Raw genomic sequence first — 25,866 nt, 5'->3', positions numbered from 1 at the left:
GTGATCATAAATAATATTACTGGTTGGATTCTCCTCGGGTGTTAAGTGAGGGTCACAGTAAGACTGGAATCCATAGTCTTTATTTTTGAGTAATTATTTTAAAGAGCTCTTAATGAATGTGACAAAGAAATGAAATGTTTTCAAAATGTTCCTAAGATGTTTTCAAGGGTCAACTACACATCCCCAGTAATTTTTATTTTAAAGAGAAATTGTGCTAAATATCTTTCCTAACAAATAAGTATAGTGTGTGCCTCTAGATAGCTAGTATTATTGGAGATTTCTTCATTATGCAGTGTGTTGTTTTATTAATCATGTAAAGTTACTTTTACTTAGCAATTCACTTGACATGTTAAATTATTAATAATAATAATGATGGTGTAATATGATGTGTAATCCCACAGGTGTGAATGTAACAGATCATGAATTTACATTCAGAAGTCTAACAGAAGCCATTCAGAATAATGTCACTCCATATGTAGTTAAATTGCAAGCTAGAGACTGTCCAGGTAAAGTATAAATGCTTTAATAACCTTGGTGAGATCTTAACAATTTCTCCGGCCCTTTTCTCTCCATCTTTCTTTGTGTATCTCTCCATATCTGTCTGTTTGTGTCTCTCAAACTTTCTTCATTCCTTTTTATTTGTGGGAAGAGTACGGTACTATATTTTGTCAGGGCGAAGTTTAGTGCCTCCCAAGTTGGAGGCATCTTTGACACTATTCCAGCCTACTCTTGCCATATAGCTTCACTGCCAGTAATAGTCCAGGCATTTCAAGTTGGAATGTTTGGGACAGAGATCTAAGAATTGAGGAATTGGGAGTTCTTACTTAGCCCAAAAGAGAATAGACTACATAGGCTCATATTTATATGCTCAAATCATCTTATTGTTCCATTTAGAAAGGCCACCATTGGTAAAAATGGTCCATTGACAGGGCTTACCTTGGATATCTGCAGCCTTTAAATAAATCATAAAGGATGCAGACACTAAGAGTAAAATGTGCTTAGATTTAGACTGATGTGCTTATGTGCTTTATATTACTTTCATATTCGTAAATTGATTGTAATGAAGTAAAAGCCCTTAGGACATCTTAAAAAATGACTTTAAGGAAGATTTGTAATCAGTAAAATAGCTTATGTAAATAACACTTTTGATCTTTTTAGGGTCTTTAAAAACATTTGCTGCCGAAACCGGTTTGGCTCAGTGGTAGGCGGGTCCCAGGTTCGATTCCGGTCAGGGGCATGTACATTGGTTGCAGGCACATCCCTGGTAGGGGGTATGCAAGAGGCAGCTGGTCGATGTTTCTCTCTCATCGACGTTTCTAGCTCTCTATCTCTCTCCCTTCCTCTCTGTAGGGAAAAAAAAAAAAAATCAATAAAATATTCTTTAATAAATAAATAAATAAATAAAAACATTTTGCTGTCCAGAAGTAATTTAAATATATATTATTACTAATGTAATTAATAGTTTTCATAGTTAATATATTTATTTAGATAACACTTCTATTATTGACAACACAAGTAAACTTTGGCCTAGTGTTAGTCTCAATTAATGAAATTTCAATATTAAGGAGAGAATACTAACGAACACTAATAGTTAACATGCTAAATGTTATGCTATTTAATGTTAAGTATGGAAAACACATTCTACTCAAATAATGTAAATCTATTGATCAAGATGTTTCAGTTGTTTTATATTTGCTTTAAGGAGAGAGAAACTTTCTTACCTTTTATCTACTGCAGATATAAAACATTTTTTGCAAAAGCTGTTCTCACAGTTGATGGACTGCCATGTAGATGTGGAATCCAAAGAAGAGGAAAAAGATATCCAGAAAAAGACACATTGTTCAATGGATTCTCTTTCCAGTTGGTATATGAATGTCACACAGGTAAATGTACACTGATAATTTTCTCCCAGGAAATTGGCATATGATTGAAGAGGCTTGGGATTATATTAAACATAGTACTATTTTTTTTTAAATATATTTTATTGATTTTTTACAGAGAGGAAGAGAGAGGGATAGAGAGAGTTAGAAATATCGATGAGAGAGAGTCATCGATCAGCTGCCTCTTGCATACCCCCTACTGGGGATATGCCCCCAACCAAGGTACATGCCCTTGACCGGAATTGAACCCAGGTCCTTTCAGTCTGCAGACCAACGCTCTACCACTGAGCTGAACCGGTTTCGGCTAAACATAGTACTATTTTGTCCTAATAAGGATATGCTTCTGTAGCACTAGCTGTTAATTTAATAGTAGCTTCTTTTATTAGTATGCAGCCTAATTCCTGGTAAAAGTTGAGGTTCCTACAAGGCCATTTTATTTGTGGGAGAATGTCATCTAGTAACAAAAACAGCATTTGGAATTGGTTCTGCTGCAGATTTTATCTCTGTAACAATGTCTAAATCTTATATAATAAAGAGGTAATATGCAAATTGACCCTCATGCCCCCATATCACAAGATGGCTGCCTCCACATCATCACAAGAGGCCAGCAGGGGAGAGCAGTTGGCGGTGATTGGGCTGGCAGGGGAGCAGTTAGGTGTCAATCATGCCTGCAGGGGAGTGGTTAGGTGTCAATAAGGCTGGTAGGGAGAGTGGTTAGGGGCAGTCAGGCAGCCAGGCAGGTGAGTGGTTAGGAGCCAGCAGTCCCAAATTGTGAGAGGGATGTTTGACTGCTGGTTTAGGACATCCCCGGAGGGGTCCCAGATTGGAGAGGGTACAGGCTGGGCTGAGAAACACCACCCTACCCCAGCACACAAATTTTGTGCACCGGCCCTCTAGTGTTAGTTAATATATTATCTCATAGGTTCCTCAATATTTGCTTTTGGGGAAATATTTGTGCAGTAGAACCATGCTGTCAGTATCTATTATCAACTTAGTGCGATGAGAAATAGCCATAGGTATATACATTTTAAGAATTTTAATTTGTTCCATATTTAGAATTCTTGGGGAGTAAATGTTCTCTAAGTAAAGTATATTCAACAAACAGATAAATAAAAAGAAATTTCATTCTACCATGTTAGTCTCTGGTGAAAATGAATAACTTAGGTGATTCATTGGTAACTATACCATAAAACTATAACCTTAATTTATGATGCTGTGTAGCCAGGTAGTATGGGAAAAAATACTTTATTGACATTTTTTTATGAGTGTATTTGCTGAAGTCATCATAAATGAAGGTTTCTTTTATAATATGTAGATACCAAATTGGGTCTAATGCTTACTGCGGTATCTTAATTTTATTCAGAGTTTTAGATTTTTTTGTTGTGGTTATTAATCCTCACTTAAGGATATTTTTTCATTGATTTTTAGAGAAAGTGGAAGGGAAGGGGAGAGGCAGAAACATTGATGTGAGAGAAACACATCGATTGGGTGCCTCCTGCATGTGTTTAAGGGGAAGTTGGGAGAGAGGAAGGGAGGAAAATAGAGAGAAGCATCCATGTATGAGAGAAACATTGTTTGGTTGCCTTCTGAATGCCCCCACTGAGGATTGAACCTGAAACTTATGTATGTGCTCTAACCAGAAATCTAACTCACAGCCTTTCAGTGCACGGGATAAAACTCTTAACAAATTGAGCCTCAATGGCCAAAGCCAGAATTTTAGATTTTGTAGAAATTCAATGCTGTCTGCAATTTAAAAGATTGGGATTGGACTAGATGATAATTTAAGATGCTTTTCTACCTGAATTTTACAGTAGTGGAGCTGGGCTATTCATTATGTGTATTCTAATAAAAAAATACTTGTTCTCACCTTAAAGCAAAGGAAAATATGACATTCTATCAACAGAAAAATAAATTGTTTAGAGAATGTTCTCTTCCTTTGCTTTTTGTTCATTTTTTGACATAGCAGAAAATATAAATATAAATATTATGAGTTATAGATTTTACTAGACCTTTTTCTTCTTGGTTATTATTCCCATGTCAAATGGAAAGATTCTACTAATAAATGTTGGAATGAGTTTCTATTTAATATGTGGGAGAAATAAAAAACACACACACTGTTACTGTGAAATATAAAGGGAGAAAGATCTATAGGTATAACATTGTTTGATTGGTAAGGCTTACCTTTTAATTCCTTCTTTCCACAATGGCTTGAAAGAAGACAGACCAAGGAAAGCCACGGAAAAAGAGGACTTCTAGCCAATGGCAATCTCCTCCTGTTGTGCTTATCTTAAAGGATATGGAAAGCTTCACCACAAAAGTACTCCAAGACTTCATAATTATCAGCAGGTAGATGTTGTATCACCTGATTTTTGCATAAAATTTCTTTTACTAAGAAAATATACCATGTTTAACTTAATAAACAACCTTTTCCAGAGAAAATGAATGGCAATTTAATCTTTATTTTAATACCAAAAGCATGGAAAGCAAGATGATTTCAAATTCCTTATGATTGAATGTTCAAAGACTGCCAGCCTGATCACACCCTAACCACTCCCCTGCCAGCCTGATTGTTGCCTAACTGCTTCCCTGCCAGCCTGCTTGCCCCTAACTTTCCTCCTCTGCAGGCCTGGTCATCCCTAACTGCCCTCCCCTGCAGGCCTGGTCACCCCCAACTGCTCTCTGCTGTAGGCCTTGGTCCTTCCCAACTGCCCTTTCCTGCAGGCCTTGTCGCCCTCAACTTCCCACCTCTGCCAGCTTGGTCACCCCTAACTGCCCTCCCCTGCTGGCTTGATCGCCCCTAACTGCTCTTGCTTTTAGGCCTGGTCCCTCCCAACTCCCCTTCCCTGGTGGCCATCTTATGTCCATATGGGGGCAGGATCTTTGACCACATGGGGGGGAGCCATCATGTGTGTTGGTGTGATGGTCAATCTGCATATTACTCTTTTGTTAGATAGGCTAGAGGCCTGGTGCATGGTTGGGGGCTAGCTGGTTTTCCCTGAAGGGTGTCCTGGATCAAGGTGGGGGTTCCCTTGGGGTGTGGGGTATCTGGAGGACCTGGTATCTGGGGTTTATTTATCTCCTATAATTGAAACTTTGTAGCCTTAAGTGGAGGCCTGGGCTGGCCAGAGTGTGCGGAAAGCTTGGCTTCCTCCATCGCTGGGGGCAACCTTAGCCTAAACCAAACATTAGCTCTTTCCAGCTCCTTGGCTGCCACCATTTCTGTTTGGATTTATGTATCTTCAATAATTGAAACTTTGTATCCTTGAGTGGAAGCCTAGGCCGGCAAGGACAGGCGGAAAGCTTGGCTTCCTCCATCGCCTGGGAATCCCAAGCCTCCTTCCTGCTTTCTGTGGCCATACCATCTTGGTTAGGTTTATTTGGATATTCACTCCTGAATATCCAAATATATTTGGATATTGGGTGTGGTATGTGGCGTGGCTTGTGGGTATAGCACAATGATGGTTAATTTGCATATTACTCTTTTATTAGATAGGATATCTAGTGAGAATCTGCTTTCATGATCTCATTGGATCTTTAAGGCAATCCTGTGAGATTTAACTCTTAAAATCCAATATATTAGCATGCATTACCCGTGGTACATTTTTTAAAGTATAATTTATTTTGTTTCCTATATGTTAACTTGCTTAATAGTCAAGGCTACATGTGTTTAATTTACTAAAATACTTATTCCTATTTTGATAGTGTCTTTTTTCCCCACTGAAACTAAGATTTCTAGATACTAAGACTTTTCTTAATGCTAATACTGGATAGCGTAATATATTGGAAAAAATGTACAGTATAGGATAGTGGTGGAAAAGCTCTTTTTTGAAGCTCAGACTTGTGACTACTTTTACCATCAAAGGTAAGGAAAAAGAACTTAAAACAGCAACAGAGTCCATGCAGTACTCATATGGTGGTAGAACTGTATACAGCTATACTATGAAAAGCAATAGCTAACAGGAGGGAGCAAGCAAGATCATCAGCCTTGTTACACAGGACCAACCTACAGTAACTCTCAAGGAAAGAACTGTTTTACTCTGGGGAAGTCATTTGTGTTCCTATTGGTAATACTAAGAATCAATCATATTAAATAAGTTTGAGTTAAAGATGCGAGGAAAGGATGTAACATATTTTAGTAATGTCTTCGAACTGTGTCTGTTAGAAATATCCATAAGTAGAATAAGGTACCTTGAAAATAAGTGATCTTCATGTCACTGAACTCTTTTTTTTTTTTAAATGTATTTTATTGATTTTTTACAGAGAGGAAGAGAGGGATAGAGAGTTAGAAACATCGATGATAGAAAAACATCGGTCAGCTGCCTCTTGCACACCTCCTACTGGGAATGTGCCTGCAACCAAGGTACATGACCTTGACCAGAATCGAACCTGGGACCTTTCAGTCTGCAGGGTGACGCTCTATCCACTGAGCCAAACTGGTTTTGGCCATGTCACTGAACTCTTAAAGCGTAGGCTGGATAACTAACTCTGAGGAAGACTGTTAATGGGACTCAAATTTTGGGTGAGAGGTTAAATTGTATGTTATCTTACACTCTTCTAACACTTGAGATTGTGTAACTATAGAGGGAAGCACTTGATCATTTCTGTGTTCTCATTGATAAAATGAGGAAAACCATTAATAGCTTGATTTCAGAGCTAGAATGCCTGGTTAATAACGTATTTTAATGTTATTTAACAGAGGAAAATGAATGGCCTTGCAAATTTTAGTATCTAGAATGATATTCCTTACCAGTGTCTTATAAAGTAAGCATAAAAATAAAGGCCTTCTTTTGAAAAACAATATATTGAAATATATTTGCTAAAGAAATCCCACTTCTGTATTATTATTATTTTTTTTAACTAGTCAGCATCTACATGAATTTCCACTAATACTCATTTTTGGAATTGCCACATCTCCTGTTATCATCCATCGATTGCTTCCTCATGCAGTATCATCTCTGTTGTGTATAGAAATATTCCAATCTTTGTCTTGCAAGGAGCACCTGACTACAGTAATTGATAAGGTAAAAATAAAAAAAATTTATCAGTGAAATAGGATGAAAGAAAATTGCCAAGAATAGATTATAAATATAAATGTTAGTGATAAATTTCTGCATCTCTTCAGAGTATGATATTGAACATATTCCTTCACATATTTTAATATTTTTATTTAATGATTCTGTGATATAGTATTGTTTCTTGAGATAAAAAACGTTAAGATTTATGAAAAAATGATATCAATCTATAGCTATCAATCAGTTATTACTCAATGGAAAATTGGTTTTAAAAATAAATTTTTACAGAATTTAATGTCTTCCTGGTAACAGCAACAATGTTTTGACTCTTACATTTAATATGAAATGATTTGAAGTTTTTAGTGGACTCTTTCTTATCATGCTGCTTTTGACTGAAAATAAATACTAATGTTTTCCCAGACCATAGCTCTATACTTCTACCTAAATAGAAATAGACTTCTTTAGTATTGACCTTCCACAAATTGTTGCTAGATTCAGCTCCCTTAAGATGTGCTTTATGTTGCTTGTGTAAGGTAAACTAATGATGATCTTCCATTTATTTAATAACCACTTCTGCAGTTTTTCCCATAAAGATGGTATCCATTGGTTTGCTGACACTCTAGGGAAAAATTTTCCAGCTATAGTTTTTTAAATCGCTTGGTTGTAGTCAAGTTCAGTTAGCCTTCTATGACCATGTTTCTGTTAAAAATCCTAGACCTAGGGAGAGGCAGGAGTGGGATGGAGGCAGCCAGTGAGGGAGGGAGAAAGGAGACATCTGTAATACTTTCTACAATAAAGATAAATTATTAAAACATTTTTTGAAATCTAGTATGACTTCATTTTCAGATGTAAAATCTTTACTGTAGGCCATAGAAAATGAGCAAGATAATAAAAATTCAGCTATTTTATATTTTTAAATTAGACGTGTTAATTTGGGGCTTCTCATCTAATAGTACATAAAGTGTATCAGTAGGGATGAGAAAAAAATCAGATAACAAGTAGCTTGTAGTTTCAATGGCTTCTGGTGGGAGAAAGGGAGTTATATATTTGATAGGCAGTATTTTATAAAATGAGGAATTGGATAGGAGGTGATAGACATCTTTGATTCTGAATGTGTGGTACGAACAGCTCCTTTTTGTTATTGTTGTGTAAATTAATTAATTTAAAATTGTAGTTGATGTTTAACCTAAAAACCTAGCTATTATTATAGCTCTCATAGTTACTGTGTCATAGTCTCAATCTTTGCCTCATTATTTTTATACTTGATATTTATAAGAATAAAGACTAACAAGGAGTATGTCCTGTCCCCCATTTATCTCTTTCAGCTACTTCTTACAACTCAATTTCCCTTTAACCTAAGTGAAAAAGTATTACAGATTCTGACCAGCATCTTTTTATATTATGATTTCTCAATACAGAACTTTATAAAAGGACTTCAGGTAAGAAGACACTAATGGATTTGAAAATTTACAAGCTGATTCTAAATAATTTGCGTGTTATTTTAAATTGACTAGTGTGATATTTAAGGCATTTTATATGGCAAAATCTAGAATAAATAAACTAAAGTTATATTATTCTAGGTTCTACCATTGCTTTATTACCTTGCAGCAAAAACATAGAGAATACATTAATTGGATAGCTAAATGGAAAAGGGCCCCCATTCATTCCAGTGATTCTTAACCATGTTAGAGGGTGGGGTGGGAAAAAAGACCCTTTTAAGAAAATTTGATGAAAGCTTATGGATTTTCTACCTAGGAAATGTTATATATAACGGGTCAGCAAACACTTTTGTAAAGGACCAGATATTAAATATTTTTGGCTTTGCATGCTACATATACCCTCTGTTGTATAGTATTTGTTTTCTTTAAAACAAACACAAACACACACACACACACACACACACAATCACACACAATCCTTTAAAGATATAAAAAACATTCCTGGGCCATATAAAAATGGGCTGTAGGTCATAGCTTGCTGTCCCCTGCATCTTTGTGTATGTGTTCATTTATATTTATTCTTATATATATTGTGAAGGCATTTTCACCAACATTTCCTAAATTGCCAGAAAACAATTTATTAACCTAGCTTCATAACATCTATTCTAGACTAAAAATAGATCCCATTCTTTAATTGTTTAAAACAATATTATTTCCCTCTCTTGGTGACTACCTGGAATACCTTAGCAAAGTGTAATCATTGTGAACACATATGAGTTGTCAATTTGATTAAAAACTGTATATTAATAACTTCGGTACAAAAGCACAATATAATACCTCATGTTTATGTAGTGCCTAGATGATTATAAATTACTTTCTATATCCACTCTTATGGATATGTAGTGGTCTGTTATGGCTAATATGTGACTTTTTTTCAGTTTAGATATTTTTAATAAAAGTATTTAAAAGTAAAAAAAATATTTATCTTAGCAGTATGTGAAATTAAATGATATAGAGTTTTAACAACTTCTAACTTATTATTCATTTCATTTTATTCATTCCTTTATTCATAATTATTTATCAAGAGCCTACTAAAATCCAAGCACTATGCTAAGTTCTAGAAATGCGGAGGACAAAGAAATGTCTTCCTTCAAATTGCTCATTGCTTAATGAAGGAGGCAGAAAATTAAACATGTATTTATAGTTCTGAGTCAATGCTATGAAAGAAACATTCCTGGAGATTCTGTATAAAGAAGTGTGTTCTAAGGAAAAAGAGCTAGCCAGGTCAGAAATGGAAGAGCAGTCCAGGCAAAGGCAATCAGAGAGAGAGAGATCTATCATAAATCTACTGCAGTAATATAGACAAAATATGAAGGGCTAAATAAGGTAGTGATAGTCGGACTGGAGAGAGGAAACAAATTTGAGGATGAGATAGAATCAACAGAATCTGGTGACTAAATGGATGATAGGATCTGTAAGAGAGGAGCATAAGGGACAGATACAAAAATCCTGGTTTGGCAGATGGATTGGAGGTTGATACCATTTATTAAATGTACACTTAATATAAATGAAAGCCAGTTAGAAAAGGGTGAGTTTCTTTTTGAATAGGTTTATTTAGGTTTTTTTGGATGTAAAGATTTGGCACTGAGGAAAAAACCTGGGCTAGAAATATTTAAGATTTATCATTAAGAAGTGGTTAGTTGAAGTTATGTAATGAGGATGAAGCAATAAGCAAAGGAATAAGGAAAGCGCTAAAGGTAGATCCCTAAAGCAGACTGATACGTTAAAGTAATGGAAAAGGAGACTAAAAACAAAAGGAAAGCCAATAGAAAGTAGAATGCCACTGAAGTCAAGGGAAGAAGGAACTTTAGGAAATATAAATTGTAGTTACAAATACCATTGAAAAAGTGAATGAAGAAAAGGACATTAACCAAGTTACTAATCTGTTTTCTCATCTGTAAAATAAGGGGAATTAGATTGGATGATTTTATAGGTTTCTGATCTTTTACTAAGCACCTCCTTTGTGCTGGGCACTTTACTAAGTATTTCCTTTGTTTCATTAATGTGTATTATTACCCTCAATTTTGCACATGAAAATATAGGCTTAGAATAAGTAGCTTGGCCAAGGCCACATAGCTAATAGTGGCAAAACATTTAAACCCCATTTGTCCAGTTTTCATAATCAACAGTGGGAAATATGTGTAAGTCCTGATTTCTGTAGAGGTAAATAGGGAATATGATTATTCTGCATATGTTTAAATCCTTCATCAGGTGGATATGTTAACCAACTTATTAATTGACCCAGAGATTGAGGACACACTTGGACAAAATAGTTAAGTGACACTGGGTTCTTATCCCATTTATAGCTCTACTATAACTCATGTGACTTGCTCCCATTCCTCTTCCCCAGGAAGTTCCTTATCATGTTTGGTTTTTATTTTTCTCATGTTTAAAAAAGTGTTAACATTCGAATAAGTATTACCATATTAATGTCATTGGAAAATATAAGTAAGAAATAAGATTATGTTAATATGTGTAAAATAATTTAGCACTTGGCATGAATAGTTGTTTTCTGATTTGTACTTGTTTTTAAGTTAGGCTGGCCCTACACTTTTAGAGCCTTATACTTTCTCCGGAATGAACTATTTTGGAGGATTTTCTCTAGCCTTGGATATCTGGTCTGTAGCTCAGAAATTCATTATTAGTTTACCCAGGAAGGATCAAGCTCAAATACCTTAAGAGTGATATGTAAGCTAACGTATTAACTTACTAGAGGCCCGTTGCACAATATTCATGGAAGAATCGGCCTTCCTTCCCCTGGCTTCACTCCCAACCACCATGGAGCCAGCACGCCCTGATCCCCACCTGCCCGCCCAGGAGCTGGCAAGTCCTCACTTCTGTCCAGAGCACCACTCCTATAGTTCCCTCCACTACCCCCCTTCCCCTCACAGCAGGTGTTCTGCCCCTCCAAGCCACTCCTCATCTGCATATGCAAATTAATGTCCATCTTTGTTGGGTTAATTTGCATACTCCTGATTGGCTGGTGGATGTTGCAGAGGCATGGTCAATTTGCATCTTTCTCTTTTATTAGGTAAGATTATTTTGTGATAAAAATGCTATTTCCCAGTTGATGACAGTGTGTTTTGTCTGCTATGTAGGGAACTGTCTCTCCAGTATCTGGACAAAAGCAAACTGGTCAATAGACTCAATGTTTTTAATATTTGGAGAGTTTTACGAGCTAAATCTTACCAGTTATGGCAGAATCTGGAAAATCATTCAGCCTTATACTGTGACAACTATAGCATTCTAGCTACTAGATTACTTGTATCTATCAGATACTTTGCTGTTTTCCTCCATGAAGTAAAAGTGAATTTAAAAAGATACATTTTCTTTAGCCATCCTCATTTTTCATTATTATTTTTATGAAAAAAGAATAAGCAAAACTTCTACCACTGTAACATTTTTTTTTTATTTAGCAGACCAATTTTTACATTGATTTTAGATTGGTATTTTTTTATGAGTTTTGGGGCATTGATTAGAACCTTGGGTTTCATCCCTACAACATTTACTGTACTGTTATTTTAAGTGAGTTGCTTCTGCAAATAGCTAATTTATCTATTTGTATTAGTTTATTTAGTTTATACTTCTGAGATTATAATGTTCTGACCTTATCCACAAAATGAAAACCTTAAAATATTGAAGGTATTAACCATTTATGTATTTTTTGCAGTGTTATTGTGATATTAAGTATATTTTGTGTCATAAATACCGCTGTTTAAAAAACAACTAAAAATTGAGCAGGCATAGAGCAAAAGATTTACTGCCAAAATATAACAAATATGTTTAACCTTTATATTTTTTTCAGCTTTCTCTATTAGAGCATTTCTATTCCCAGCCCCTCAGTGTTCTGTGTTGTAATCTCCCAGAAGCCAAGAGAAGAATAAATTTTTTATCAGATAATCAATGTGAAAACATCCGACGTCTTCCATCATTTAGGAGGTAAAAAAAAAAAAGTGCATATTTAACATGTCTTATGATAGAGTTTGGACCAAAATAAGGGATCTCAGATGTAATTATTTTTTAAGATGAAAAAGGAAAAAGAAACTTAATTTTTTTAGATTTCAACCCTTCTGTGTTTTTTTTTTTTTTATTAAATATATTTTTATTGATTTCAAAGAGGAAGTGAGAGGGAGGGAGAGATAAACATTAGTGATAAGAGGGAATCATTGATTGGTTGCCTCCTGATGCCTCCTACTGGGGATGGAGCCCACACCCGGCATGTGCCCTACTGGAAATCAAACCGTGACCTCCTGGTTCATAGATTGATGCTCAGCCATTGAGCAACACTGGCTGTGTCCCTTCTGTTTTTAATTGTGAGATTTCTTTGTTGGGTTTGAAAATTTGGCAAGAAGAAAAATATTTTTACAAGGGGACATAATTTACAGATTCTCCAGTAACTTTTTATAAATAGCATTTCCATTTCTGGAGTTTATGATTGGATCCCTAGGCTGTGAACTGCAGCTGACTTAAAGGGTTAAAAAATTAAACTATCATTTTGAATGTATTTTTGAGAATAAATAAAAGGATGTGACCACCAATCTAGGTGGTTCTTTTCCCCCATATGCTATTCAAATACTTAGAAAGTTTAATTTTCTCTTTCTGTGTATGATATGGTAAACATTTTAGGTACGTGGAAAAGCAAGCTACAGAAAAGCAGGTTGCACTGTTGACTAATGAGAGATTTTTAAAGGTAGGAGTGGATGTATTTTATTCTCCTTGTTTTCTTAATGAAAATAAATATACACATAATATTTATTGAGTTACTTTTACAAAATATTTGTCTATCTTAATATGCTTTGCAGAATGAAGTAGTCCTTGATAATCCTATAGGAATGTGACTATTCACGATGACACTAAGACTTTTTTTTAAAATTATTATTAACTAGAACATTAGGTTTCTCCTATGGTCTATTTTGAAAACACTTTTAGACTTTTAGATCTCAGATTTCTTTCCACATGACAGTTTTGGAATCTGCGGACAGTTTTATTTTAATGTCCTTTTAAAGAGTGTCATAAATAAAAGCACATAGAAGCCATGCAGCTAGGAACCCATTGCTAAATGGGTATTGATTTGATACAGTGTCGTTATATATTGATAATATAATGCCAGGAAAGAAATAATGAGCTTAAAATATTATGAATTAGCCATAAAATGAAGGGAATATCAAGAGGAGTTTGATTTTATATCTTTTATGAATAAATAATATTTGGACATGGTACATCATTCACAAGGCAAAAGCAATATAGAGTGAAAAGTCTCCAACTGCCCTCTTTCTCTTCCTGGATATAGCCAGCATTACCAGTTTCTTACATATCATTCTAGAGATATTCTCTACATATATATATGTATGTTTCCTCCCCTGTCTTACAGAAATAAGTATATTATATATACTACTAGAGGCCCAGTGCATGATATTCATGTGCTCGGGGGTGGTGCGGAGGGAGTCCCTCAGCCTGGCCTGCGCCCGCTAGCAGTCCGGGAGCGCTCCGAGCGGGGGCCGCTCTGCTCATCCTGGCCCTGCTGTGCCTGCTGCCATCGCATTATAATAATAAAATATTCAAAGATACTTTTACTCTACACTATTTATGTATTTGTTCAATAAATAAATTAGTAATAATTTTTCCTGGCTGGTTAAATCATTATAATTTTCTTTTAATGCATAGATTTAACTGAAGATAGATAAATTATTAGTTATTATAGTTAGACAACTATAGATTTTAGATGAAATAGCAGAAGTAACTGGATATACTTTTACCGTGTTATGCCCCATAGTGCTGCTTTAGTAATTAAGCCTTCTTTTTCTTCTTCTTCTTCTTCTTCTCAACTTTAAAACTTTCATTTAGGAAACTATATTTCATGAAAAATTGAGAAGTCAAAAGAGCCTGAAACAGAACTTTCAAATTTACTATAATTGCTTGTGCCTGAAATTTAAGACTGTGGCCTCATCTTATTTGCATAATTATCATCATTATCTGATCATAACAAACTCTAGAAACTTGAATGAAAAAGTTTTTTAAATAATAAAAATTCCTTTCCATGAGCAAGTGTTTTGGGGAAATGGGGGAATATTAATAGCTTTTCCCAATTAGTTTTTATGCATTGCCTCATTGTGAGTCACAGCTACCACATAAGACAGATGTTTTTACATCCCTTTGTAGTGATGGGGGAATCACAAAGTGATGAAGTAAGTTGCCTATCTAAAGTGTCACAGTTAGCAAATGGAAGATCTGGCCTTAATGTCAAAGCCCACACACTTTCTGTGACACTTAATTGAAGAGTTAGTGTAAGCTGAGGAGCAGGTGCCTAGGGTTCTTTATTAGTGTTTGAAAAATCTGAAATGGGGTTTTCAAATATCTCTCTTATACTCCAGGGCACATTTCCTGAGTGTGCAGTGTTGCTCATACTGTGTAAAGGATTTCTTTTTTCTCCTCATACAAGTAAATTATGGAAAGATGTTATTCAATTCTACTGTATCACCCAGTTATTTGTATATATAGTTACTCCACAGAGTAGAAGTATTGGGTAGTGCAAGTAGCATCAAGTATGACTTTATTCAGTAATATATTCTTTTTCTATGGAATGCTTCTTTTTTAAAGCTATTTAAGCATTCATCAAGGGAAGCAATTGTTGCCTTTATGCAATTTCTATGTTATAGTTTACAGCAGCCATTTTCATTCTTTTTTTATCTAATGGAATTAAACTAAAACAATAACTAAATTCTGTAGCACACCCCCAAAAATACATTTTTTGCTGACCTGACAAAAAAAGGTATGATTTTGATTCACACTGGGTGGCTGTTGTGTTGGCTGTTATTATTTTTCTTATTTGACAGTCTAAGGGAAAAGAGTTGCTGACTAAATAGGTATTGCCTGTTTTAAAAATTCTTGCAGCAAAAACTGCTGGTTGACAGTAAACATAGAATTAAAATATGCTCTCTCAGTTGGTGGTTAAAGTACTATTTGCGCTAATGTACTGGTGTACTGATGATAGGAGACCTAGATTTTTGAATTACTAACTAATTCAAATACTGGGAAGAAAAACATTTTGATATTAAAGGCTTTTTTTTTTTTTAATTTGCCCTAGGCTTTCAGTTTAAAAAAATTTTTTTTTTTATTTGCCCTAGAGTTTAGGAAAATATCTCAGATTTGCTGCTTTTTAGATTTGTTTTAATTTATTGATACCTGAAGTGTTTGTTTCTGCATGGTTGACTGTTAAAATTAATGGGTATCTGCAAGATATTCCCGAAAAAAGCCAGCCCAGTAGTTAAAGTCCTTTATTTGACTTCTCAGAAGAGAAAACAAATCTAAAAAGTAGATCATAATTCTCTTAGAAAATGTTAAGCAGTCATGAAAATATGAGGCCTGAAAAACTCTTACTGACTTACATATGTATTCTGTGATTTTTTTTTAGGAGGAGACACAGTCATTACTAGAAAGCCTGCATGTGTACCATACAAATTACTTTCTGGTTTTAAGATGTCTTCATCAGTTCACATCTTCTCTTCCCAAGTACCCATTGGGTCGACAGGTAACCAAAATTTCCTCATTTGGAATCTATGAAGTCATAATATTGGTTAGTTTCTTGCTTTGGTTTCAGTAGCATTCAGACATCAGAATTTGAAATGGATTCAAATCTTGCAGTGAGTGCACAATCTAAATCCATTCCAGCTGTACCCATTACTAGTAATTGAAACAATATTTTTTACTTTGATGGCCACAACTAGAAATGACCACATCCATCCCAGTGATGCTATTTCCTCTACAATGTATTTGTGCTATGGCATTTCAGCTTTCTCTCTTTAACACTTTACATCACTTAAACAGGTGACTCTCCACCTTAGTGAAATGGAAAAATTCTGTTTGAGAATGCTTAATGGTTAACCTTGCATTGTACTAAGAACTAAAAGGGAACTAGTATTTCTCCCTGAAAATTTACCTTCTGCTGGCCTTTGTGTCATATGAACCATCTGTAGGATTTTTTTTTAAAATATATTTTTTATTGATTTTATACAGAGAGGAAGGGAGAGAGATAGAGAGTTAGAAACATCGATGAAAGAGAGTCATCGATTAGCTGCCTCTTGCACACCCCCTACTGGGGATATGCCCGCAACCAAGGTACATGCCCTTGACCGGAATCTAACCCGGGACCCTTCAGTCCCCAAGCCGACGCTCTATCCATTGAGCCAAACCGGTCCCGGCCATCTGTAGGATTTTAATGGAAGAATTTTATATTCTTAAATCTTTGCACCTATCTTAAAGGTTTAGAGAATAAATATGTAAAAAATGACTTGTTGCCCTGGCTGGTTTGGCTCAGTAGATGGAGTGTTGGCCTGCAGACTGAAGGGTCCTGGGTTCGATTCCAGTTGGGCACACATGCCTGGGTTGCAGGCTCCATCCCCAGTGGGGGGGTCTGCAGGAGGCAGCCCATCAATGATTCTTATCATTGCTTTTTCTAACTCTCCCTCTCCATTGTTCTCTGAAATGAATAAAAATATTTAAAAAAAATAACTTGTTTATAAAATGATTTCTGCTATTAAGCCTTTTTTAATTAATCAGATCATTTTTATGATTTTTGTGTTGCAAAGTGACCAGTGATTAGCAATCAATTCCAAAATAGTTTCATTTTCCTTAATGCAGATTATCCTAACTAATAAAAGAGTAATATGCAAATTAACCATTACTCCACTCAAGCCATGCCCCAAGCCACACCCATCAGGCAGGCAGAGTGAGTATGCAAATTAACCCCAACCAAGATGGCTGCAGCCACAGCTAGCAGTTGAGAGGCTTGGGTTTCCCTGGCAATGGAAGCCAAGCTTTCCACACACCCTGGCTGGCCTAGGCCTCCACTCAAGGATATAAAGTTTTAATTATAAAAGATACATGAACCCCAACAGAAATGGCTAATGGTCACACAGAGAGCAGCGGGCTTGGCTCTGCTCCAAGCAACAAAGTTTCAATTGTAGAAGGTAAATAATCCCCAGATACCAGAACCTCTACTTGGGTCACTGGGGGTTGTGGCTGGCCTGCAAACTATAATTCCACAGGCTCCTTGCTCAGGCCATCCCACGCCCCAAGGGAATCCTCACCCTGATCTGGGACACCCTTCAGGGCCAACCAGCTGGCCCCCACCCATGCACCAGGCCTCTATCCTATCTAATAAAAGAGTAATATGCAGATTGACCATCACTCCAACACACAAGAGGCTGCCCCCATGTGGACACAAGATGGCCAGCAGGGGAGGGCAGTTGAGAGGGACCAGGTCTGCAAAGGAGGGCAGTTGGATGTGATCAACCCTGTAAGGGAGGGCAGTTAGGGGTGGCCTGGCCGGCAGAGAAGGGAAGTTGGGGGCAAACAAGCTGGCAGGGGAGCAGTTAGACATCAATCGGGTGGCATGGGAGTGGTTAGGAGGTGATCACGCTGGCAGGCAGAAGCAGTTACCGGCAATCAGAAAGGCAGGCAGGTGAGCATTTGGGAGCTAGCAGTCCTGGATTGTGAGAGGGATGTCCAACTGCCCGTTTAGACCCCACTGGAATCAGGTCTAACTGGGCAGCTTAACATCCCTCGAGGGGTCCTAGATTGGAGAGGGTGCAGGCTGGGCTGAGGGACACCCCCTCCACACCATGCATGAATTTCATGCACCAGGCCTCTAGTGTTCTTTTAAAGACTAATCCATGTGATATATGCCGGTTTTGTTGTCATCTAAAGAAAACGATTGTTTTTAGTAAGCCTAATTTTTTGACCATTTATGTGGATTTTGTCAAACTAGTAGTATGTCAACTTAGTACATCACTTTTGGTTCCTCATAAGTGTGCTGTTAACTTACAGATCAGAGAGCTGTACTGCACATGTTTAGAAAAAAACATATGGGATTCAGAGGAGTATGCATCGGCCTTGCAGCTGCTGAGGTAGTTTTTTTTTTGTTTTTTATTTTAGTCTGCTCTAAGCCTGCCAATATGTAACATCTTCCTCCAGACCTCTGCCTGCCAAGCAGTTTTATAAGTAGCCATGTGTGTCTAATATTTATATCTATCTTGAATTTATGTTTGTAGTTTACAGTATTTTTAATGTAGCAACTATCCATTTCTTTGCTGGTGTTATTTTGTTTTTAAGTGTGATTTTTTAAAGTAAAATGAGTATTTGTTTAGTTAAATAGTAACACTATACCAGTGTCCAGCTTGACTTCATGGCAGGGAAGGTAGTCCTGGAAAGTGAGCTCACCATGGCCCTTCACTGCTTGAGTGGAGGAGCAGCATCAGTAGGTGAAATGCATCCTGTGAAGGAGGTCATTGCTGACCTCGATGAGGAGCAACCACGAGTAGGCAGTGGCTTTGTTGCTTTTCCCCACTTGAGCTGGCCCTGTTCACATCAACATTGGGTAATTCATGAATTGTTTATCTAGTATTACATGAATAAGTAAGATATTGTATATTGTGGAGTTATCATCAAAAATCAGTTACCATCTCTGACAAATGCATCTTTTTAAGTTATAATCATTGTTTTCCTTGACTTTATATGTATGGTGATTCTTTAGTCTTCCATAAAAATAGTGACCACTTGGACAGTGAGAAAAGGAAAATCAGGTGTGAGTTAAGTTTCTGCACACAGTCTTATAATTTTCCTTGGTGGATATAAATGGTTATATAAAAATATAAAGAAGTCTGAAAACTGAATATTTATTAAGTTTTGTCTTCCTGTGGGCCCACAAGAAGAGAACAGATGGGCACAGTAGGAGGAAAATTCACATTGACAACACTTTAAGTCCAGAGACTTAATAATACAAGTGTTTAGTGATCTAACAGGTGCAGATTAAGATGGAAACTAATTTTATGCTATTTGGAAAAATAACTCCCCATGGAAACTAGGTTGCTACTGAAAAACTGTATTTTATTTTATTTTTTTTAAATACAGTAAGAGGTTTCTATGTAATTATATGCTTTAAATGAAATATTTCTGAGGCTTCTTTTGTTTTCTATTAAAGTTAACATACCTATCTCAAACACCCAGTTGATTTTTGCTAGATTTCCTCTTCAACCTTTATGATAAGTGATTGTCTTCCTTCTCCAGTTTAGTATTTCCAAACTCATAGATTCCGTTGTTAGGGAAGGACTTGTTCTTTTTTTTCTGGCCTGGTAATCTTGGGGTACAAGTCAAGGATCATAAATACCAATTCCAAACTAGAGTAAGGAAACATGAATAATAAATGTAATATAACAGTGGTAACCACCCTGTGTGAAAGCTTGTAGTGTGCCAGGCACTGCATTATGTACTTTCAGTACATTTTCCAGTTCAGTACTCAAGTATTAGTAGTATATACTATTTGCCACACTTTATAGCTGAGAAAACTGAAGCACAGGTAGTGTTTCAGTGATTTGCCAGATTCTCTTAACTGTTGATGGAACCAGATTCTAATCCAGGCTTCACTTTGAAGCTGTTGTACTTATGGATTTAGGGGTTTCATAAAGCAGAAACAATAGAACGCAAAGTTTTAGTCATCTTGGTAAGCTGAGGTCAGAAACATAGGAATGTAAAAGGCACTAAGATAAAATAAAGCAGCTACAGAAAGGACCAGCAAGAGTGGGCATTACAAAAGAGAAGGAACCTGGGAACCTCTAGACTGGATTTCTTTTCCCCTTTGTACAGATTAGACATAGATAGGAAGTCAGAGATGCTTGTCAGTTTGGCATTCTAATTAGGAATCATCTGAATTTAGCTAACTAGACATTCTTATTATCTGTCTTCAAACAATTCAAATAATGAAAGAAATTAAGAATAAAATTATCATTGAATGTTACTTTGGAAAGAAAAACTAAGGTACTGTTAGAACCATAGTCTAGTAACATTCCCAATTTGAATTGTTTTCTTAAGTATCTTTTCTTGAAAAGTCTCTGTTATCTGGAAAGTCACATGCTAAAGTAACCATAGATCTACTTGATGAAATATTTCCTGACCCTTAAAAAGTACATACGTAATTCTTTTTTTTTTTAATATATTTTATTGATTTTTTACAGAGAGGAAGGAAGAGACATAGAGAGCTAGAAATGTCGATGAGAGAGAAACATCGACCAGCTGCCTCCTGCACACCCCCTGCCGGGGATGTGCCCGCAACCAATGTACATGCCCTTGATCGGAATCGAACCTGGGACCCTTCAGTCCGCAGACTGACGCTCTATCCACTGAGCCAAACCGGTTTCGGCCATAATTCTTTTTAAAAAAAATGTTTTTATTGATTTGAGAGAGGAAGGGAGGAACAGGGGAAAGAAAGGAAGAGAAAAAAAGATTGATTTGTTCTACTTACTTATGCATTTATTGGTTGACTATTGTACGTGCCCTAACTTGGGATTGAACCCCAGCCTTGACGTATCAACACAATGATCTAACCAACTGAAAAAGTTCTTTTGTAGAATCACAAAAGACCCCTAGTTGCCAAAACAATCTTAAGAAAGAAGAATGTAAAAAAAAAAAAAAAAAAAGAAAGAAAGAAGAGTAGGTGGAGACATCATGCTTCCTGATTTCAAACTATATTACAAAACTATAGTAATAAAAAACAGTATGGTATTGTCATAAAAACAGATCGATGGAACATAATAGAGAACCCAGAAATAAACTCACAGATACTTGGGCAATTAATTAATGACAAAAGATCCAAGAAAATGCAATGAGGAAAGAAGAGTCTTCAATAAATGGTGTTGGGAAACTTGGACAGATATATGTAAAAGAATAAGGCCAGACCACTATCTTATACTTCACAAAATCAACTCAAAATTGATTAAAGACTTGAATGTGAGACCTGAAAACATAAAACTGGAAGAAAACATAATCGGTAAATGACATTGATCTTGGCAACGATTTTTGGGGAAAGATCTGTAGAATTTTATATCACAGTTATTTAAAAAATTTATGCAACAGATGTGTGTGTGGGGAGCATGCAAGTATGCTTTAATAATATTTCATAATTTGATATGAATACATGGTTCTGCATGTCTTCCGTAACTTCTCTCTGAGTCAACTTTTGGATCATGAAAACCACGTACCGTACAGTATATGAATTGGTTAATTTTTTAATCAACCACATCCAATTATATAAGGACATATTTAGGTTAAAATGCCATTTGGGAACAGGAAGTGGTACAAATGGTGCCATCTCAGCAGTGAGATAGGAAGTTCAGCGGCTTTTTCTGTTCAGCTATGAAAGACCTTAAGATGAAAAATTTACCTTCCTATTGGAGAGAATCTCTCAACAGCCATCTAGAAACTAAATACTACAATAGATCAAGAATTTTTCAGACAGGTAATTTTAAAAACCTTGCTTCAATAATAAGGTAAAGCTTAGTCACAGTCCTCAACTTAGAGGAAGGCGGTGGATCAACTGTGCCCTCACATTAGGAGTGATGGATTACTATGGCAACAATTCTTGAATTGGGATAATGAAAAGTGTGCCCCTTTTTAGGGAATTTATTCTGCTCCCAACCCCATCAATTGAGATTTACTATCTATACTTACTTTATTTTATTTCAAATAAGGAATTTAAAGCCAGAAACATTGAGTGACTTCTTTTGCAGTTAGCAGAGCTAGAATTTAAATCTGAATTTTCAAAGTTCAGTCTGTTTTTTAATCTTATTTTAATTATTTGAAAGGTGATGTAAAAGGAAATTTATATGGGTCTGTGGCCAGTAGGCCATGTTCAGAGCAGACCCACTTTTTGAAAATGAGCCAGTTAAGCAAGTTTCAGTGGACTCAATGTCCCTACCCCTCCTTCCCCCTCATGTCCTGATTCTAGTCATCTTGGCACAGGTTGCAGACATAAATAAAAGAAGCCATAGTGTCTAGTCTGCTTATGCTGAGTGTAACTTTATGAGTTTATTGCAGAAACATTTACAAATTGAAGTTGATTGATAGCTGAAGGAATTTATACTGAAACAAATTATTCTAATTTCTGAAGAAGGCTTCTGAGTGAAACAGTAATATAGCTTAGCTTTCATAGAGTTGAAAAAAAATTACTCAAGCCTGACTGGTTTGGCTCAGTGGATAGAGCATCAGCCTGCGGACTGAGGGTTCAATTCTGGTCAAGAGCATGTACCTTGGTTGCGGGCACATCCCCAATGGGGGATGTGCAGGAGGCAGCTAACTGATGTTTCTTTCTCATCCGTGTTTCTAACTCTCTCCCTTTCCCTTCCTCTCTGTAAAAATCAATAAAATATATATATTTTTAAAAATTACTCAAAAAACATTTGATCACTTTAGCTTACTTCAAAGAGACTAGCGATTTGGCATCTAAGTAATTATGCATTGTTTTCTGACTTTGCAAATCATCTTTAGATGATATTTAAAGATCTAGTTATGAAAAACGACACAGTTCTACAGTTTGCGAGGCTTCCTAAATAGCAGTAATCTAACTTTTGATGATCTAGATTTATCCATGCAGAAGATACATGAGATTGCAGTATTAGCATCTAATTTCTTACATTTAGAGCAGGGATTGCCAGTTTTGAATTTGCATCACAGTGGGTCCTCCACAATTAATTGTATACTAGTGGTAAAGTTAGACAAATAGCTGAACTGTTGAAGTTCATTTTACAGGAAAACATGTTAAGGGTAATCTTTTTAGAGTAATGCTTTTCAGACTTTTGTATGCATAAGTATCAGCTGAGGTGTATTAAATGTTAAATTTCTGCCCTCTCCCCCAAAATTCTGAACTGGTTATTGGGAACGTCGGTTGGTGGTCAGCAGCAACCTGAATTTAATAAGCACTCCACCACATTTGGACATATGGTCCAGGAACCACTTTGAGAAACACTGTTTTAGAAAATAAAGGAATAGGAGCCCTAGTCAGGTGGTTCAATTTGTTGGAGCATTGCCAAAAGATGGTGGGTTCAAATCCCAAACAGGGCATATACCCAAGTGGCAGGTTCGGTTCTCAGTTGGGCAATGTGCATCATGCAGCTGATTGATGTTTCTCGCATCAGTGTTTCTCTCTCTCTCTACCCCCTTCCTCTCTTTCAAGTCAATTAAAAAAGAAATTGAGGAAGAAATGAAGCCATTAAAGGAAAAGATAAGTCTTAATTGTGGAGAAGTTGAGTGACTTTGGGCCATTGATCTCAAATTGATCTCTTAGTCCAAAACTGGAATAAAGTATTTAATTGCTAATAGTGAGCCATGGTGTTTGTTTTTTTTTTTTTTTGTTTTTTTTATATCAATAAACAGGGAAAAAATCTGAATTTTTATTTTACTTTTTTTAAAATTAAAGTTAATGCCCACTACTACCTTTCTGCTAGTAAAATAAATAGTTAGCTAAGAAATAAAATGGAGTAAATGCTAAACAAACTTAGTTTGACAACTTATTTTTTCTTGTGAATTTAGCATTATACTTTTGTAGTTTTTTGTGTTTATTATGTTGAGCCATAGATGGCAAAGATGACCCTTGTTTTTACCTACATTGAATTTTGGCCAAGTGAGGGATTAAGGTAGACAAGTAGATAGGTAATTAAATACAGAGTAATAAGGGCTCTGATGGGTGAGGTTTTGTGTGCTGAGGAACTAATACACTGTACAGTTAACTTTCATTTGGAGGTTGAGCAGTTTCTTGGAGAAGTGGCATCTAAAATGAAATATTGAGGCTTACGAGGAATTATGCATATTTTTATTTCACTTGTCATGATTATATATGATTGCTTTGTTGTGTTGTCTTTGAAGAAGATAATCTCTGAATGTATTTTTTTTAAGCATTTTTGTTTGTTTTTTCTTCTTGTCTTCATTGGTATATTTTCAGGTTTAATTTTTTTAATATTTTTCTAAGCAGTTTTATAATGGTGTGTTGAGAACCTGCGAGCTCTTTATTCAGATCTTTGCATTAGCCATGGATTGACTAATTTCTCCTTATAGTCTATTCTCAATCAGACGTTTATATAATCAGTACTTAACCAGAATTATTCTGCACAATGAAGCAGAACACTCCATTGCCCTGCAGGATGATTGCTTTTAATGATTGCTAAAGGATTCTCTTTCTGTCTCAGTTAAGGAAACATTTTTTATGGCAACCTATAAAATTTTTAACACAGTAAGTATCACAAGCCTTTTTTGAACCATTTACTTGATGGTGATATAATCAATCAAGTTGGCTAAAGATAAATAGCTCATCTTCCACATTAATATGATCTATCAATATCCTAGATGTCTTTTTTCCTTTCTCTTCAAAGTAATCTAGTGTGATGGCTTTTACACTTTTAAATTTAATTATTTTCAGGTGTTTAAAAATATATATTTTATTGATTTTTTACAGAGAGGAAGGGAGAGGGATAGAGAGTTAGGAACATGGATGAGAGAAACATCGATCAGCCGCCTCCCGCACACCCCATACTGGGGATGTGCTCGCAACCAAGGCACATGCTCTTGACTGGAATTGAACTGAGACCCTTCAGTCCTCAGGCCGACACTCTATACTAAGCCAAACCCGTTAGGGCTTCTTTTCATTTTTATCCTATTTCTTTGAAAGCAATGTGCTAGATGGAATCCATCAAAATTTGAAAGCATTGTCACACTATCTTCAATTCCTCTCCTTCCGTCTCTCTTTAACTTACTTGTTTTTTGCACAACTACCTTGATCAAGGTCAACAGTGACTTCCATGTACCTAAATGTAATGTTCTATTCTCCAACTTCATTTGCATTTTTAAACTATTATCAGCATTTAACATAGTTCACCACTTTTTTTTTTTTTTTAACCTCATCTGAGGATATATTTTCATTGATTTTTAGAGGGGTGTCATGGAGAGAAAGAAACATCAATCAGTTGCTTCCTGTACACACCCCAACTGGGAGCAAGAGGTAGGATGTAATCTGAAACCCAGGTGTGTGCCCTGGCTCAGAATCGAACCCTAGACCTTGGTGGATGGGAGGACACGCCTACCAACTGAGCTACACTGACCAGAGCTGAAGAGATTTTATACGTTTTCTTAAAATTAAGAAAAGTTTGCCTTTTGTCCATACCTACCAGTTTCTTTATTTATTGGTTTGGTTGTATGATATTTTTTGTTTTTCAGTCTGCATTTAAAGTTGAAGTAAACCAGGTTAATTTTTTCAGTAGTCATAATCTAGTTAGATTTGTATTTTCCTCCTAACTTAGTAATATTAGTATTTTTCCCCATTTTTTATTATGAAAAATGTCAAGCATGAGAGAATTATCTTGCAGAATAGTACACATTCTGGATTTGTCTGATTGTTTCTTCATGATTAATATAAGAACTTTTCATCATTGTAGTCTTCATAATTCAGGACTGTTTGCTGAGAATAACTTGTATTCTTATGTCATAGCGCTTAACATTACTAATATTGACCTGATTCCATTTCATTCTGTTAATGAATATGATCTTAGTGGAGAGATACTATAAGTAATGGCTCTGAGAACAGGATCTTAATTTGAGAATATCTGTGTTCTCTCTCCATTCCTAACAAATATTTCCAATATGGCCTTAAATGAGTTA

The 25,866-nt window shown here is 35.9% G+C and overlaps 1 protein-coding gene across 5 annotated transcripts in view; it reads left to right on the top strand.

Annotated features, from left to right (window-relative positions):
- The window catches only part of ORC3 (origin recognition complex subunit 3), a 48,760-nt gene that overhangs the window by 9,654 nt on the left and 13,240 nt on the right, over nucleotides 1–25,866 (top strand). For 4 of the 5 annotated variants that reach the window (XM_036415186.2, XM_036415184.2, XM_036415188.2 and 1 more), the window contains 9 exons: nucleotides 402–506; nucleotides 1,738–1,883; nucleotides 4,096–4,226; nucleotides 6,742–6,901; nucleotides 8,218–8,331; nucleotides 12,197–12,330; nucleotides 13,018–13,081; nucleotides 15,803–15,919; nucleotides 18,217–18,296. In XM_036415186.2, coding sequence (XP_036271079.1) covers nucleotides 402–506; nucleotides 1,738–1,883; nucleotides 4,096–4,226; nucleotides 6,742–6,901; nucleotides 8,218–8,331; nucleotides 12,197–12,330; nucleotides 13,018–13,081; nucleotides 15,803–15,919; nucleotides 18,217–18,296 — 1,051 coding nt within the window. The remainder of the gene's footprint in view (nucleotides 1–401; nucleotides 507–1,737; nucleotides 1,884–4,095; nucleotides 4,227–6,741; nucleotides 6,902–8,217; nucleotides 8,332–12,196; nucleotides 12,331–13,017; nucleotides 13,082–15,802; nucleotides 15,920–18,216; nucleotides 18,297–25,866) is intronic. The other variant, XM_036415187.1, reaches the window with a different exon arrangement.

This window comes from Pipistrellus kuhlii, unplaced genomic scaffold (genome assembly GCF_014108245.1).
Source record: "Pipistrellus kuhlii isolate mPipKuh1 unplaced genomic scaffold, mPipKuh1.p scaffold_m20_p_5, whole genome shotgun sequence".
Classification (NCBI taxonomy): Eukaryota; Metazoa; Chordata; class Mammalia; order Chiroptera; family Vespertilionidae; genus Pipistrellus; species Pipistrellus kuhlii.
Note: the sequence above shows the minus strand (reverse complement) of the source record. Positions and strands in the feature narration are given on the sequence as shown.